A 17,167-nucleotide genomic window follows, 5' to 3' on the forward strand; every position below is an offset into this window, starting at 1 on the left:
ATGTACCACATCTTTTTTACCCATTCATCTGTTGATGGACATTTAGGTTGCTTCCATGTCCTGGCTATTGTAAATAGTGCTACAGGGAACATTGGAGTGCATGTGTCTTTTTGGATTATGGTGTTCTCTGGGTATATGCCAGGTAGTGGGATTGCTGGGTCATATGGTAACTCTAGTTTTACTTTTGCAAGGAACCTCCATACTGTTCTCCATAATGGCTGTATCAATTTACATTCCCACCAACAGTGCAAGAGCGTTCCCTTTTCTCCATACCCTCTCCAGCATTTACTGTTTGTAGATTTTCTGATGATGCCCATTCTAACTGGTGTGAGGTGATACCTCATTGTAGTTTTGATTGCATTTCTCTAATAATGAGTGATGTTGAGCAGCTTTTCATGTACCACTTGCCCATCCGTATGTCTTCTTTGGAGAAATGCCTATTTAGGTCTTCTGCCCATTTTTTGATTGGGTTGTTTGTTTTTTTGATATTGAGCTGGATAAACTGTTTATATATTTTGGAAATTAATCCTTTGTCTGTTGATTCGTTTGCAAGTATTTTCTCCCATTCTGAGGGTTGTCTTTTCGTCTTGCTTATAGTTTCCTTTGTTGTGCAGAAGCTTTGAAGTTTCATTAGGTCCCACTTATTTATTTTTGTTTTTATTTTCATTATTCTAGGGGGTAGATCAAAAAAGATCTTGCTGTGATTTATGTCGAAGAGTGTTCTTCCTATGTTTTCCTCTAGGAGTTTTATAGTGTCTGGCCTTACATTTAGGTCTTTCATCCATTTTGAGTTTATTTTTGTGTATGGTGTTAGGGAGTGTTCTAATTTCATTCTTTTACATGTAGCTGTCCAGTTTTCCCAGCACCACTGATTGAAGAGGCTGCCTTTTCTCCTTTGTATATCGTTGCCTCCTTTGTCATAGATGAGTTGACCACAGTTTATCTCTGGGCTTTCTATCCTGTCCCACTGATCTATATTTCTGTTTTTGTGCCAGTACCATACTGTCTTGATCACACTCTTGATGAGAATTCCTAAGACTTTGTAGAAAGAAGTAAACAAGTAGATTTTCTGTTGGTGTCAATTTGACGGACAATTTGGTCATGGCTTTCTAGAATCTTAAACATATTTATTTACTTGGAATAACTGTCTCAAGAATTTTTCCTAAGGAAATACTTCAAAGAACACTAATAATTTAAAAATGAAAGATTTTTTAGCTATTTTCTTTGGAATAGTAAACAATAAAAACATGACAATAGAGAAAAGATTAAGTTGTGGTATATACATGTCAATAATAAAGTGATTAATATGATAGTGTGGCTGTATAGGAAAATGTTTATAGAATGTTAAAAGAAGTAGAACAGAAATTATATATCTATTTCTATTGTAATAAAATTCTATTTACATGTTAATTAAATTCGAAGGGGCATTTAAAACTCTTGAAAACTTTTTAAGGGTAATGTAATTATAGTGAAATTTAAGCATTTTAATTTTATGATCAGAAAGTGATAGTAACTCAAAAATCACTGGAGTTTATTTCATTGTAATCTTAATAGCAAGCAACAGTCTTTCCCATGAAAAGGGGGAAAAGTGAATTGTAATATTAGGCTACGTTATTAGATGTGTGATGTTCAGACTGTTGAACCCACACACAGTTTGTCACATTTGGAACATGGTTTTCATTTAGGTGTTGTATTTTTAAGAAAAGAATTGGTAAATGAATTATGGAGAACTTGAAATTCACATGAGGATGGAGCTGGGAATGTTTACGCTGGTAAAGAGTTTTAGGAAGTGGGGACAGGAAGCGGAGAGAGGAGAAATAATAACATAATGGTGGCCTTCAAATATTTAAACGTCAGCTGGAAAGGGAATAGTTTGATTCTCTGTAGCTGCAGAGAGCAGTATGAAAATCAGTGGGTGGAAATGATAGGGTGGCATGTTTCATCTCTTTTTAAAGAACTACTATCCAGCAAGTGGAGTCACTGGAAAATTAAATGGGCCAACTTCGTTAGTTAGTGAGCATGTATATTTAAATAAAAGGCTTAAACCAAGGCTTGGTTGGCACCTGGATGAACCTAATCAAGGAACAGTGACATGCCACTCATAACTAGGTGGGCACCTGACTTCAGGACAGTTTGACTAGACACTAACATACAAGGAGGGCTTGGATTGGGGGTAATCGAAGTGGCGGTGTTAGCAACAGGCTGTGGAGGTCCAGGGTGGACCAATAACTGGCATCAAGAGGGTCTGACTACAGAATACAGGTACTTATTGGGTGGTTGGCCAGAGGGAGAGAGAATCAAGGCATAGGTCACCAATACAAGGATCCAATTTCTAGACCCTCACAAAAGATCACACTGTCAAGAAACAATTATTAGAAGGGTCAAGCGACTAGACAGGATCATCAAAAATACATGATTCACTAAAAATGGTACTGATGAACTCAGTGACAAGAACAAGGATGCAGATACAGAGAATGGACTGGAGAACTCGAGGTATGGGAGGGGGCGGGGGGTGAAGGGGAAACTGAGACAAAGCGAGAGAGTAGCACAGACATATATATACTACCAACTGTAAAACAGTCAGTGGGAAGTTGTATAACAAAGGGAGTCCAACTCGAGGATGGAAGATGCCTTAGAAGACTGGGGCAGGGAGGGTGGGGGGGACTCGAGGGGGGGGGAGTCAAGGAAGGGAGGGAATACGGGGATATGTGTATGAAAACAGATGATTGAACCTGGTGTACCCCCAAAAAAATTAAAAAAAAAAAAACAAAACATGATTCAGGCACTTCCCTGGTGGTCCAGTGGTTAGGACTCCATGCTTTCACTGCCTAGGGCCCAGGTTCAATCCCTGTTCGGGGAACTAAGATCCCACAAGCCACATGGTGTGACCAGGAAAAAAAAAAAACCAACAAAACAAAAACATGATGCAGAGCCAATTAATTACTGACCTTAAATACCTTCTACCTAATGATCTCAGGTCCTATGGGCACGACATACAGATGGGAATGAAAGGAATTGTTACTAGAGATTAAATAGAAGAATAGGCATCCCTCTCCACAGATGCATTGGGAATGCACGGAAGGACACAGTCATTCCCACAGAGAACCAGCTGAACACCAGCAGACGGCCTCGGACACCGGAAAGGGCTGTGGAGAACCTGACATAGCCGACTGAATATTCGTCTAATCCAATACTTGGACATTAGTCTGAGGCTTGGACAGTCTTCTATAAACACCTCTATCACCAGGACAAGCAACCCCAAAAGCTTGGACAACCATGAGGAAACAAAGAAACACCATGCAGGCAAAGGAGCAGGAAAAAAACCCACAAGACCAAATAAATGAGGAGGAAATAGGAAAAATGCCTGAAAAAGAATTTAGAGTAATGATACTAAAAATGATACAAAATCTCGATAACAAATTAGAGAAAGTACAAGAAACAGTTCATAAGAACTCAGAAAAACAAACAGCAATGGATAACAAAATAACGGAAATTAAAAATACTCTAGATGCTCTAACCAGCAGAATGACTGAGGCAGAAGAACGAATAAGTGAGTTGGAAGATAGAATGGAAGAAATAAACGCCACAGAGCAGGAAAAAGATAAAAAAATAAAAAGACTAGAAGAAAGCCTCAGAGACCTCAGTGATAACCTTAAACGTACCAACATTCGAATTATAGGCATCCCAGAAGAAGAAGAAAACAAGAAAGGGTCTGTGAAAATATTTGAAGAGGTTCTAGTGGAAAACTTCCCCAACATGGGAAAGGAAATAATGAACCAAGTCCAAGAAGCACAGAGAGTCCCATACAGAATAAACCCAAGGAGAAATACACCAAGACACATATTAATCAAACTAACGACAATTCAACACAAAGAAAAAATATTAAAAGCAGCAAGAGAAAAGCAACAAACAACATATAAGGGAAAACCCATCAGGATAACAGCTGACCTTTCTACAGAAACTCTGCAGGCCAGAAGGGAATGGCAGGATATACTGAAAGTCCTGAAAGAGAGAAACCTACAGCCAAGAATACTTTACCCAGCAAGAATCTCATTCAGATTTGAGGGAGAAATCAAAAGCGTTCCAGACAAGCAAAAGTTAAGAGAATTCAGCACCACCAAACCAGCCTTACAACAAGTGCTAAAGGAACTTCTCTAAGTAGGAAACACAAGAAAAGGAAAACACCTACAAATACAAACCCAAAACAATTAAGAAAATGGTAATTGGAACACACATGTCAATAATCACTTTAAATGTAAATGGATTAAATGCTCCAACCAAAAGACACAGACTGACTGAATGGATACAAAAACAAGACCCTTCTATATGCTGCCTACAAGAAACCCACTTCAGACCAAGGGATACATATAGACTGAAAGTGAAGGGATGGAAAAAGATATTCCATGCAAATGGAAGTCAAAAGAAAGCTGGAGTAGCAATACTCATATCAGACAAATTAGACTTGAAAGTAAAGACTATTAAAAGAGACAAGGAAGGGCACTACATAATGATCAAGGGATCCATCCAAGAAGAACGTATCACAATGGTAAATATCTATGCCCCCAATATAGGAGCACCTCAATACATAAGGCAAATGCTAACAGCTATAAAAGGGGACATCGACAGGAACACAATTATAGTGGGAGACTTGAACACCCCACTTACATCAATGGACAGATCATCCAAACAGAAAATAAATAAAGACACACAAGCTTTAAATGACACATTAGACCATCTCGACTTAATTGATATTTATAGGACATTCCATCCAAAAACGACAGACTACACTTTCTTCTCAAGTGCACACGGAACATTTTCCAGGATAGATCACATCTTGGGTCACAAATCAAACCTCAGCAAATTCAAGAAAATTGAAATCATATCAAGCATCTTCTCAGACCACAACGCCATGAGACTAGATATCAATTACAGGAAAAAAACTGCAAAAAATACAAACACATGGAGGCTAAACAATTCACTATTAAACAACCAAGGAATCACTACAGAAATCAAAGAGGAAATCAAAAAGTATCTAGAAACAAATGACAACGAAAACACAACAACCCAAAACCTATGGGACGCAGCAAAAGCAGTTCTAAGAGGGAAGTTTATAGCAATACAGTCCTACCTTAAGAAACAAGAAAATGATCGAATAAACAACCTAACCTTACACCTCAAACAACTAGAGAAAGAAGAACAAAGAAACCCCAAAGTGAGCAGAAGGAAAGAAATCGTAAAGATCAGAGCAGAAATAAATGAAAAAGAAAGGAAAGAAACCATAAGAAAAATAAATAAAACTAAAAGCTGGTTCTTTGAGAAGATTAACAAAATTGATAAACCATTAGCCAGACTCATCAAGAAAAAAAGGGAGAAGATGCAAATCAACAGAATTAGAAATGAAAAAGGAGAAGTCACAACGGACACCTCAGAAATACAAAACATCATGAGAGACTACTACAAGCAACTATATGCCAATCAATTGGATAACCTGGAAGAAATGGATACATTCTTAGAAAAATACAATCTTCCAAGACTGAACCAGGAAGAAATAGAAACCATGAACAGACCAATCACAAGTACAGAAATTGAGGCAGTGATTAAAAATCTCCCAACACACAAAAGCCCAGGACCAGATGGATTCACAGGCGAATTCTATCAAACATTTCAAGAAGAGTTAACACCTATCCTTCTCAAACTCTTCCAAAATATTGCAGAAGGCGGAGCACTCCCAAACTCATTCTATGAGGCTACCATCACCCTGATACCAAAACCAGGCAAAGATGTCACAAAAAAAGAAAACTACAGACCAATATCACTGATGAATATAGATGCAAAAATCCTCAACAAAATACTAGCTAACAGACTGCAACAGCACATTAAAAAAATCATACACCACGATCAAGTGGGGTTTATCCCTGGGAGGCAAGGATTCTTCAATATACGCAAATCAATCAACGTGATACATCATATCAACAAATTGAAGGATAAAAACCATATGATCATTTCAATAGATGCAGAAAAAGCTTTTGACAAAGTTCAACATCCATTTATGATAAAAGCTCTCCAGAAAATGGGCATAGAAGGAAATTACCTCAACATCATAAAAGCCATATATGACAAACCAAAAGCCAACATTGTTCTCAATGGAGAAAAACTGGAAGAATTCCCTCTAAGAACAGGAACAAGACAAGGGTGTCCACTCTCACCACTGTTATTCAACATAGTTTTGGAAGTGTTAGCCACAGCAATCAGAGAAGAAAAAGAAATTAAAGGAATCCAAATTGGAAAAGAAGAAGTAAAATTATCACTCTTTGCAGATGACATGATACTATATATAGAAAACCCTAAAGACTCTACCAGAAAACTGCTAGCACTCATTGATGAGTTTAGTAAAGTAGCAGGATACAAAATTAATGCACAGAAATCTCTTGCATTCCTATACACTAACAACGGAAGAGCAGAAAGAGAAATTAAGGAAACTCTCCCATTCACCATTGCAACCAAAAGAATAAAATACCTAGGAATAAACCTGCATAAGGAGGCCAAAGATCTGTATGCAGAAAACTTTAAGACATTGATGAAAGAAATCAAAGATGACATAAACAGATGGAGGGATATACCATGTTCCTGGATTGGAAGAATCAACATCGTGAAAATGACTGTACTACCCAAAGCAATTTACAGATTCAATGCAATCCCGATCAGATTACCAATGGCATTTTTCACAGAACTAGAGCAAGAAATCTTACGATTTGTATGGAAACGCAAAAGACCCCGAATAGCCAAAGCAATCTTGAGAAGGAAAAATGGAGTTGGTGGAATCAGGCTTCCTGACTTCAAACTATACTACAAGGCCATAGTGATCAAGACCGTATGGTACTGGCACAAAAATAGAAAGGAAGATCAATGGAACAGAATAGAGAACTCAGAAGTAAGCCCAAACACATATGGGCACCTTATCTTTGACAAAGGAGGCACGAGTATACAATGGAAAAAAGACAGCCTCTTCAATAAGTGGTGCTGGGAAAATTGGACAGCAACATGTAAAAGAATGAAATTAGAACACTTCCTAACACCATACACAAAAATAAACTCCAAATGGATTAAAGACCTACATATAAGGCCAGACACTATCAAACTCCTAGAGGAAAACATAGGCAGAACACTCTTTGACATCCATCAAAGCAACATCCTTTTTGACCCACCTCCTAGAATCATGGAAATAAAATCAAGAATAAACGAATGGGACCTCATGAAACTTAAAAGCTTTTGCACAGCAAAAGAAACCATAAACAAGACTAAAAGGCAACCCTCAGAATGGGAAAAAATAATTGCCTATGAAACAACGGACAAAGGATTAACCTCCAAAATATACAAGCAGCTCATGCAGCTTCATACCAAAAAAGCAAATAACCCAATCCACAAATGGGCAGAAGACCTAAATAGACATTTCTCCAAAGAAGACATACAGATGGCCAACAAACACATGAAAAGATGCTCAACATCACTCATCATCAGAGAAATGCAAGTCAAAGCCACAATGAGGTATCACCTCACACCAATCAGAATGGCCATCATCACAAAGTCTGGAAACAACAAATGTTGGAGAGGGTGTGGAGAAAAGGGAACTCTCCTGCACTGTTGGTGGGACTGTAAGTTGGTACAGCCACTATGGAAAACAATTTGGAGGTTCCTTAAAAAACTACAAATAGAACTACCATATGATCCAGTCATCCCACTCCTGGGCATATACCCAAAGAAAACCATAATCCCAAAAGAAACTTGTACCATCATGTTTATTGCAGCACTCTTTACAATAGCCAGGACATGGAAGCAACCTAAATGCCCATCAACAAATGAATGGATACAGAAGATGTGGCATATATATACAATGGAATATTACTCAGCTATAAAAAGGGATGAGATGGAGCTATATGTAATGAGGTGGATAGAACTACAATCTGTCATACAGAGTGAAGTAAGTCAGAAAGAGAAAGACAAATATTGTATGCTAACTCACATATACGGAATCTAAAAATGGTACTGATGAACTCAGTGACAAGAACAGGGAAGCAGATACAGGGAATGGACTGGAGAACTCGAGGTATGGGAGGGGGCGGGGGGTGAAGGGGAAACTGAGAAGAAGCGGGAGAGTAGTACAGACATATATATACTACCAACTGTAAAATAGTCAGTGGGAAGTTGTTGTATAACAAAGGGAGTCCAACTCGAGGATGGAAGATGCCTTAGAGGACTGGGGCAGGGAGGGTGGGGGGGAATCGAGGGGGGGGGGCGTCAAGGAAGGGAGGGAATATGGGGATATATGTATAAAAACAGTTGATTGAACCTGGTGTACCCCCCAAAAAAATAAAATAAAATAATAATAAAGAGATTAAATAGGATCAAGCAGGTGAAGGAACTGTATAATTCATCAATTACTTATATATGTTAAAGGAAAATGAGGACGACTTCCTAATGTCTTCTTTCCTCACTTCTGCCATTTATGCCACTTGGTTTCCTATCACCAGTTGACCACTGATCCATTATTCTCACCAAGACATTCTCGCTGTAGGCCTGATCTGCAAGGCGGTCCCCTTAGGCTGAGCCCGGGCCAGAGCTTTCAGACTGATTGTGGGGCCTGGTTGTGAGTTTCTGAATTTGGATAACCCCCGTGCACTCTAGTTCATGGAACCAAGATTCGGCCTACTACTTTAACTTCTTGTAGGAATGGCACTCTACAGTGATCTTATCTGTTTGTCTCCTCAGGGACTAGAACTTCACATCTGACCGCAGGCTTGTGAATAGGGCCCTACCTACTGACCAGACTCCACGTGTGTCTGAGCTTACTGAAACATGGCTTTCCCACACCTGCCCCACCCTCCTGTTGACTTTATCATCAGATTATCTGAACTGTTCTGACTTTTCCCACCAATTTTTAGGCTCTGGGCTGATACCCTTTTTGCCTTTCAGCCCTACCAGGCAAGTTTAGATCTAGATGTTGGCCCCTTCCCGACTGTCCTGTCCTCCTATATTTATCTTTCTCTGTTTTTGTTGTTGTTGTTTTTGTCCTCACATATTTAAACCATCAAAAGTCAGCTCCCCCCACTTTTTTTATTGCAATAGTCACCTTATTATGGTGTTCTGGAACCAAACACACAATATCTTAGAGGTTTGCATGTATTTATTTTTTTAATCAATATTTTTTTAAATTAAAGTATAGTTGATTTACAAGGTTGTGTTAATTTCTGCTGTACAGCAAAGTGATTCAGTTATACATATACATACATTTTTTACAATATTCTTTTCCATTATGGTTTAAAATAGGATATTGAATATAGTTCTCTTTGCTATACAGTAGGACTCTGTTGTTTATCCATTCTATATATAAAAGCTTACATCTGCTAACCCCAACCTCCCCCACTCCATCCCTCGCAACCCCCTTCCCCTTGGCAACTACCAGTCTGCCTATGTCCATGATTCTGTTTCTGTTTCATACACAGGTTCATTGGTGTCATATTTTAGTTTCCACATATAGATGATATCATATGGTATTTGTCATTCTCTTTCTGACTTCACTTGGTATGATAATCTCTAGTTGCATCCGTATTGCTGCAAACAGTATTATTTAGTTCTTTTTCATGGCTGAGTAGTAGTCCATTGTATATATGTACCACATCTTTATCTATTCATCCATTGATGGACATTTAGTTTGTTTCCATGTCTTTGCTATTGTGAATAGTACGGCTATGAACATAGGGGTGCATGGGTCTTTATAGTTTTGTCTGTATATATGCCTAGGAGTGGGATTGCTGGATCATATGATAATTCTATTTTTAGTTTTCTGAGGTGCCTCCATACTGTTTTCCACAGTGGCCACACCAACTTACATTCCCACCAACAGTGTAGGAGGATTCTCTTTTCTCCACACTTCCTCCAGCATTTGTTATTCTTAGACTTTTTAACGATGGCCATTTTTCTGACTGATGTGAGGTGGTGCCTCATTGTAGTTTTGATTTTCATTTCTCTAATAATTAGCTATGTTGAGCTTTTTTTTTTTTTTTTTTTTAATTTTTAGGCTGTGTTGGGTCTTTGTTGCTGCACGTGGCTTTTTCTAGTTGTGGCAAATGGGAGCTACTCTTCCTTGCGGTGCGCAGGCTTCTCATTACAGTGGCTTCTCTTGTGCAGAGCATGGACTCTAGGCATGTGGGCTCAATAGTTGTGGCTTGTGGGCTCTAGAGCACAGGCTTAGTAGTTGTAGCACACGGGCTTAGTTGTTCCACGGCATGTGGGATCTTCCTGGACCAGGGCTCGAACCCATGTCCCCTGCATTGGCAGGCAGATTCTTAAACACTGCGCCACTAGGGAAGCGCCTGAGCATCTTTTCATGTGCTTATTGGCTATCTGTATTTCTTCTTTAGAGAAATGTCTCTTTAGGTCTTCTGCCCATTTTTTCGATTGGGTTGTTTGTTTTTTGTTGTTGTTGAGTTGTAGGAGCTGTTCGTAAATTTTGGAAATTAAGCCCTTGTCGGTCGCATTGTTTGCAAATATTTTTTCCCATTCTGTAGGCTTTTTGTTTTGTTTACGGTTTCCTTTGCTGTGCAAAAGCTTCTAAGTTTGATTAGGTTTGTTTATTTTTGCTTTCATATCTATTGCCTTGGGAGACTGACTTAAGAAAACATTGGTACAGTTTCTGTCAGAGAATGTTTTGCCTATGACCTCTTCTAGGAGTTTTATGGTGTCATATCTTAAGTCTTTAAGCCATTTTGAGTTTATTTTTGTGTATGGAGAGGGTGTGTTCTGACTTAATTGATTTATTACATGCGGCTGTCCAACTTTCCCAGCACCACTTGCTGAGTCAGAGGAGGAAAAGCCAGAAAGGGTAAAAGGAAACCAGGTTTTCCTCTGACTCTCTTAGGGGTTTCTTCCCTTTCTCTTTTAAATATTTTATTTCCCCCTAGTTCTGTCAGTGATACTCTTTGCTTTCTACCTAATACACTTTTGATCTAACCCACTGTCATGGTAATCAGTTACAAATTGTGCTCATGACTCCCAAATACTCATTTCTAGTGAAAACATGTCTTTTGAAAAACTAGAGACCCACGTCCATCATGACATTCTGTAGGCACCCCAAACAAACTCTTCCTTCCCAGGCTTAAACCTCCTCTTGTATTATTCTTGTTGGTGTCTGGCACCACCATCTACCCTGAATAAAATCTTGTCTTCCTAGTCTTCGCTTTCACCATTTCTATCCATTTAATCTCCAGACCCTGTTCTAGCTCTTAACTTTCTCTAGAATCCATACCCTTCTCTCAGGTCTAACTGCCACTGGCCTGTAAGCTTCTGAGTCAGGAATCACACATGTAGGGTTTATGTGTGCAATGTGAGGTCCAACGTATTAGCCAGTATGTGGTCAGTGCTTAGTGTGTGTTGAATGAATGAATGGAGGCCATTGCCTTCGCTCAAGGTCTTATTGTTTTCTCCTGAATTTCAGCACTATTTCCCTAACTGGCTATTCTGCTTTTAACTTCTTTTCAGTGTATTGTCTATACTGCCACTGGTGTGATATATCTAAAATAAACTTTTAAAAATCTGTAAATAATTTATTGTGTATTTCTGAAAGATCAAGTCTTTCAAAAAGTCGTAACCACTATACCATTATCACAGCTAAACATTTAACAATTATTCTTTCCCTTTTTTCCCCAAAATAAATTGACTTTGTCTTAGCCTTATTGGAGACAATTATTCTTGAATATCATCAACTATCTAGTCAGCATTCACATTTTCAATTTTCTCTTAGTTTATTTTGAAAATTATATGCAGTTTAAAAAATTTTTAATTTTTTTAAATTTAAAAAATTCTTTAACTGTTTTAAGTTTTTTTTAATTAAAAAAATTTGTTTTTAATATTTTTTTTCTTTGCTGCGTTGATTCTTCGTTGTACGCGGGCTCTCTGTAGTTGCAGCGAGCGGGGCTGGTCTTCGTTGCAGTGCGTGGGCTTTCTTGTTAGGGAGCATGCGCTCTAGGCATGCGGGCTCGGTAGTTGTGGTGCACAGGCTTAGTTGCTCTGCTGCACGTGGGATCTTACCAGACCAGGGATTGAACCCACATCCTCCGCACTGACAGGCAGATTCTTAACCACTGCGCCACCAGGGAAGTCCCTATATGCAATTTTTAAGAATTTAGTTTCCAGATAAAGCGTATACATTGCAACTGCTTGACATCTCTTAAATTTCTTTTAATTTCTTTGTTTTCCTCCCATCTCATTGTTTTTCATTTGAAGTAACCGATTTGTTGGAGTTGGATCTAGTGATCATTCCTACATAGATGATACTTTTCTCTTGTGCTCCTTATTTTTAGGGTTCTGAATTTTTCTTTTTTTTTTTACTTTCTTTTTTTTTTTCTTTTCTTTTTTCCTTTTCTTCTTCTCTTCTCTTGCTTTGCTGTGCTGTGCTGTGCAACTCCACAGAGTCCTGACCCGACCATCAGGGAATTCCCTGAATTTTTCATTATTTGCGTTCCTTCCTGCACCTGTAGATGTGTGTGTTTCTCCTTCCTGGGGCGAGAACGATGCCCATGTTGCCTGTTTCCTTCCCCTTTTCTCTGTAACCTTTATTCCCCTCTCTTCTAGTCTCCTTCCCTTCCTACCCACTTCAGTAAACGATAAAATACACAGTCATGTGATATGACCTAACTGGAGTTAAGCAGGATTTTAAAAAATGCATTAAATTATCAAATATAGTTAGACAGTAAAGTGAAATCAAGTATTGGGAGTCTGATACATAAACCTTTAGGTCTTCTCTTCACCAAAATATGAAGACTAAATTGGGTAGAAGCATGGACCTCATGAGTATCTACAGGTAAAAAAAAATCTTTTTTAAGAATTTTATTAAATTCTTGTCAATGTTGTGTTTTCTTTCTAGATCTCCTCATATTTTGGATTCTGGCTATGTTATAATGAATGACACTTTGACATCAGATGTCATTGGTCGGAGAGTTGAAGTTAATGGAGAATTTGCAACAGTGCGTTTTTCTGGCGTTATCCCTCCCATGGCAGGTAATTTATGACTCTGTGTGTGTGTGTGTGTGTGTGTGTGTGTGTTTATTTTGTAGTTGTTTCTGGGTTGATTTCTCAGTAGTGCTTTATAACACCAGTTTTGAGGAAACAACCAAGTTACGTATGCCTCTGATATAAGTTGTTTTATTTTGGTGACAATATCCTGTGCTCTCCATGGCTTTATTTGATTACAGACGTATCTAATTATTTACTATTGCTATTTTATATTAAGTGAACCTTAAAATATATTAAGTAAAATTTAAGCAATAACAAAAAATCTTGAATTCCCATAATCCTAAGCTCAAAAATGGAGTAATATTTTTGAAATTTCTCTTATTAATGCATTTGTATGTGTAGTTTAAATTGATATAAATACAATTTTGTGTTACCACTTTTCACTTGTGATTTGGTATATATTTATCTGTTTCTATAGCATTATTTTACTTGTATTTCCTTTTTTATTGATATGTAATTGACATGTATTAGTTTCAGGTATACAACATAATGATTCAATGTTTGTATACTTTGTAAAATGATCACCACAATAAGTCTACCTCACATACATCACCACACATATTTACACATTTTTGAGAGTTTTAAGATCTACTCTCTTAGCAATTTTCAAATATACAATATGCTGCTGTTAACTATAGTCACCATGCTGAATGTTACATCTTATTTTATAATTGGAAGTTTGTACCTTTTGACCCCTTTCACCCGTTTTAGCCACCCCTCATCCTCTACTTCTGGCACCAGCAGTCTGATCTGTTCTCTGTATCTATGTGTTTCTTTTCTTTTTAAAGATTTATTTATTGGACTTCCTAGGTGGCGCAGTGGTAAAGAATCTGCCTGCCAATGCAGGGGACATGGGTTCGAGCCCTGCCCTGGGAAGATTCCACATGCCACGGAGCAACTAAGCCCGTGCACCACAACTATTGAGCCTATGCGCTAGAGCCTGTGAGCCACAACTACTGAGCCCATGTGCCACAACTATTGAAGCCCACGTGCCTAGGGCCTGTGCTCCACAACAAGAGAAGCCACTACAATGAGGAGCCTGCGCACTACAATGAAGAGTAGCCCCCGCTCGCAGCAACTAGAGAAAGCCCGTGTGCAGCAACAAAGACCCGACGCAGCCAATAAATAAATAAATAAATAAAATTTAAAAAATATTTATTTATTTTATATATTTATTTTTGGCTACATTGCGTCTTTGTTGCTCTGTGTGGGCCTTCTCTAGCTGTGGAGAGCAGGGGCTACTCTTTGTTGCGGTGTGTGGGCTTCTCAGTGCAGTGACTTCTCTTGTTGCAGAGCACGGGCTCTAGGCACGTGGGCTTCAGTAGTTGTGGCTTGTGGCCTCTAGAGCACAGCCTCAGTAGTTGTGGTGCATGGGCTTAGTTGCCCCGAGGCATGTGGAATCTTCCTGGACCAGGGCTCAAACCCATGTCCCCTGCATTGGCACGCAGATTCTTAACCACTGTGCCACCAGGGAAGTCCTTCTTTTCTTCCCGTCGCTCCCCTCCCCTCCCCTTCCTTTTTTCTTCTCTTCTCTTTTTTCTTTTTTTAGATTCCACATGTGAGATCATATGATATTTGTCTTTCTCTGAATTACTTCACTTAGCATAATGCTCTTAAAGTCTGTCCATGTTGTTGCAAATGGCAAGATTTCCTTTCTTTTATGGCTGAATGATATTCCATTCTATATATATACCACATCTTCTTCATCCATTCATCCATCAATGGACACTTAGGTTGCTTCCATGTCTTGGCTATTGTAAATAACACTGCAATAAACATGGGGGTGCAAATATCTTTTTGAATTACTGTTTTGTTTCCTTTGGGTTAATTCCCAGAAGTGTAATTCTAGGTCCTGTGGTACTTCTGTTTTTAATTTTTTGAGGAACCTCCATAATGTTTTCCATAGTGGCTGCACCAGTTTACATTCCCACCAGCAGTGCACAAGGATTCCCTTTTCTTTGTGCCTCACCAACACTTGTTATCTCTTGTATTTTTGGTAATAGCATTTCTGACAGGTGTGAGTTGATATCTCATTGTGGTCTTGATTTGCATTTACTTGATAAGTAGTAATGTTGAGCATCTTTTCATGTACCTGTTGGCCATCTGTATGTCTTCTTTGGAAAAATATCTATTTAGAGCATCTGCCCAATTTTAAGTCAGATTGTTTTTGCTATTGAGTTGTATGAATTCTTTGTATACTTTGGATATTAACCCTTTATCAGATATATGACTTGCAAATGTTTTCTCCCATTCAGTAGGTTGCCTTTTCATTTTGTTGATTTTACTTGTGTTTCTTAATGGTTACATTCAGTACAGTACATAGTTTGTTTACTCATTCCCCCCTTTTAGACATTAATTTCTAGTTTTTTACTTTTGTAAAGTCTACTATAACAGTATAGTAGACTTATACGTTTTAGTCAATCAACAAATATTTAAGTATCTCCTATATATTTGGAACTGGCTTGAATCAATACAGAGGGATTCAGTGATTAACTTACACCCGAGAGTCTCAAAGTGTGGTCACTGACCAGTATCAGCCTCACTTGGTTACTTGTTAGCAACACAAATTCTTTTTAAAGAAATATTTATTTATTTATTTGGCTGTATGCAGGATCTTCCGTTGCAGCCCACAGGCTTCTCTCTAGTTGTGGCAGGCACTTGTGGGCTTCGTTGCCCCCGGGCATGTGGGATCTTAGTTGCCCGATCGGGGATTGAACCTGTGTCCCCTGCATTGGAAGGCAGATTCTCAACCACTGGACCACCAGGGAAGTCCCAGCAATACAGATTCTTGGGCCTCACCCCAGAACTACTGAATCAGAAACTCTGGAGGTGGGGCCCAGCGATCTGTGTTTTAAGAAGCTCTCCAGGATATTTTACTAAGTTCACTAAGATTTGAGAACCACTGACCTAGATAGATATCGACTCTGCCTTCATGGACCTAAGGTTTACTAGGATATTTAGTATGGAGAGGGTTTCTTGCCTTGTTTGTCTTGGATTATTGGTAAATTAGAAGAGAAAATAACATTTAAAATCAGCTGATTAGCAAACTTAATTGCTAATTAAGCAGTCATTGTGTACCAGGTACTTTTACATATGCTCTCCACTTTGAACAAGAACATTATTGCAACCCTAAAATTATAACAACTCTAAAATGTAGATGTTATTTGTCCCATTTTTATAGATGAGGAGACCAAGTCTCAGGTCTCAAAGCTTTCTCATGAAGAGCTGGAATTTGAAACTGCTTTAGAGCTCATACTCTTTCTATGCTGTTGCTTCTCAAGAATATGAGAATATGAATATTTTGAGAGTCTTGATATATATTGCCAAGTTGCTGTCTGAAAATATTGGATCAATGTCCAGTTCTTGGAAATTCCTAATACCCCAGTTCTCTGGGAAGCAAACTGAGATGGAGATCCACATTTAGGAAGTTTACAGTTCAAAAAGTGTATTAGTGTCAATTAGGATTGACACTAATGCAAGGAAGGGGAAGGGGAGGGGGCTGGCTTGGGTGGAGAGAGAGGTTGGGCCATGATTATTCTAAATACAGGTTTCAGCTGACCCCATGGGGGAACTCTGCAGATAGGATGGCCCTTCAGAGTCTTTCGTAGTTGAGGTGTGATGATCTATCAGTGGGTTCTGGTTGCCTTAGGAAGGAGGTGTTCTTTGGGGCAAGGTGCTTTTCTCAGCGGAGACACTTCTCAAAGAGGGCCCATAGTTGAGTGCGAACTGCCTAAACCAGTACTCCCAGCAGCTGGGGTGAATACGTTCCAATTCCTAAAGGCAGATTGGAGTGGCACCTCACAAATACAGTAACTTAGATGGAAGCTATTTAATGGTAGTTTAGCAAATATGAAGTGATATATATTATTTTTATTTATTAAATTGCTTGTGATTTTGATACTTTCTTCATGTGTGTATTAGACATTTTCCCCCGAAACTTATAATTCTGCAAAGAGGGAGCTACTGTGTATTTACTCTTTATTAATTATATCGTATGAGGCATTCTCTCCGTTACTTCAGTTGGTGCTACTCTTGGATTTCTTTTAGAGATCACCTGTGGGATGGTACTACAAAGATATAGAGAAACTGGACACAGATT

The 17,167-nt window shown here is 38.6% G+C and overlaps 1 protein-coding gene across 4 annotated transcripts in view; it reads left to right on the forward strand.

Moving 5' to 3' along the window:
* Positions 1-17,167, forward strand: part of TBCE (tubulin folding cofactor E) — a 90,211-nt gene that overhangs the window by 21,853 nt on the left and 51,191 nt on the right. For all 4 annotated transcript variants that reach the window (XR_009053770.1, XM_057735393.1, XM_057735395.1 and 1 more), the window contains one exon: positions 12,920-13,053. Coding sequence is in view for 3 of the 4 variants with exons in the window: in XM_057735393.1 (XP_057591376.1) it covers positions 12,954-13,053 (100 nt within the window). In the remaining variant the exon portion in view is untranslated. The remainder of the gene's footprint in view (positions 1-12,919; positions 13,054-17,167) is intronic.

Source organism: Hippopotamus amphibius, chromosome 5 (assembly GCF_030028045.1).
Source record: "Hippopotamus amphibius kiboko isolate mHipAmp2 chromosome 5, mHipAmp2.hap2, whole genome shotgun sequence".
Classification (NCBI taxonomy): domain Eukaryota; kingdom Metazoa; phylum Chordata; class Mammalia; order Artiodactyla; family Hippopotamidae; genus Hippopotamus; species Hippopotamus amphibius.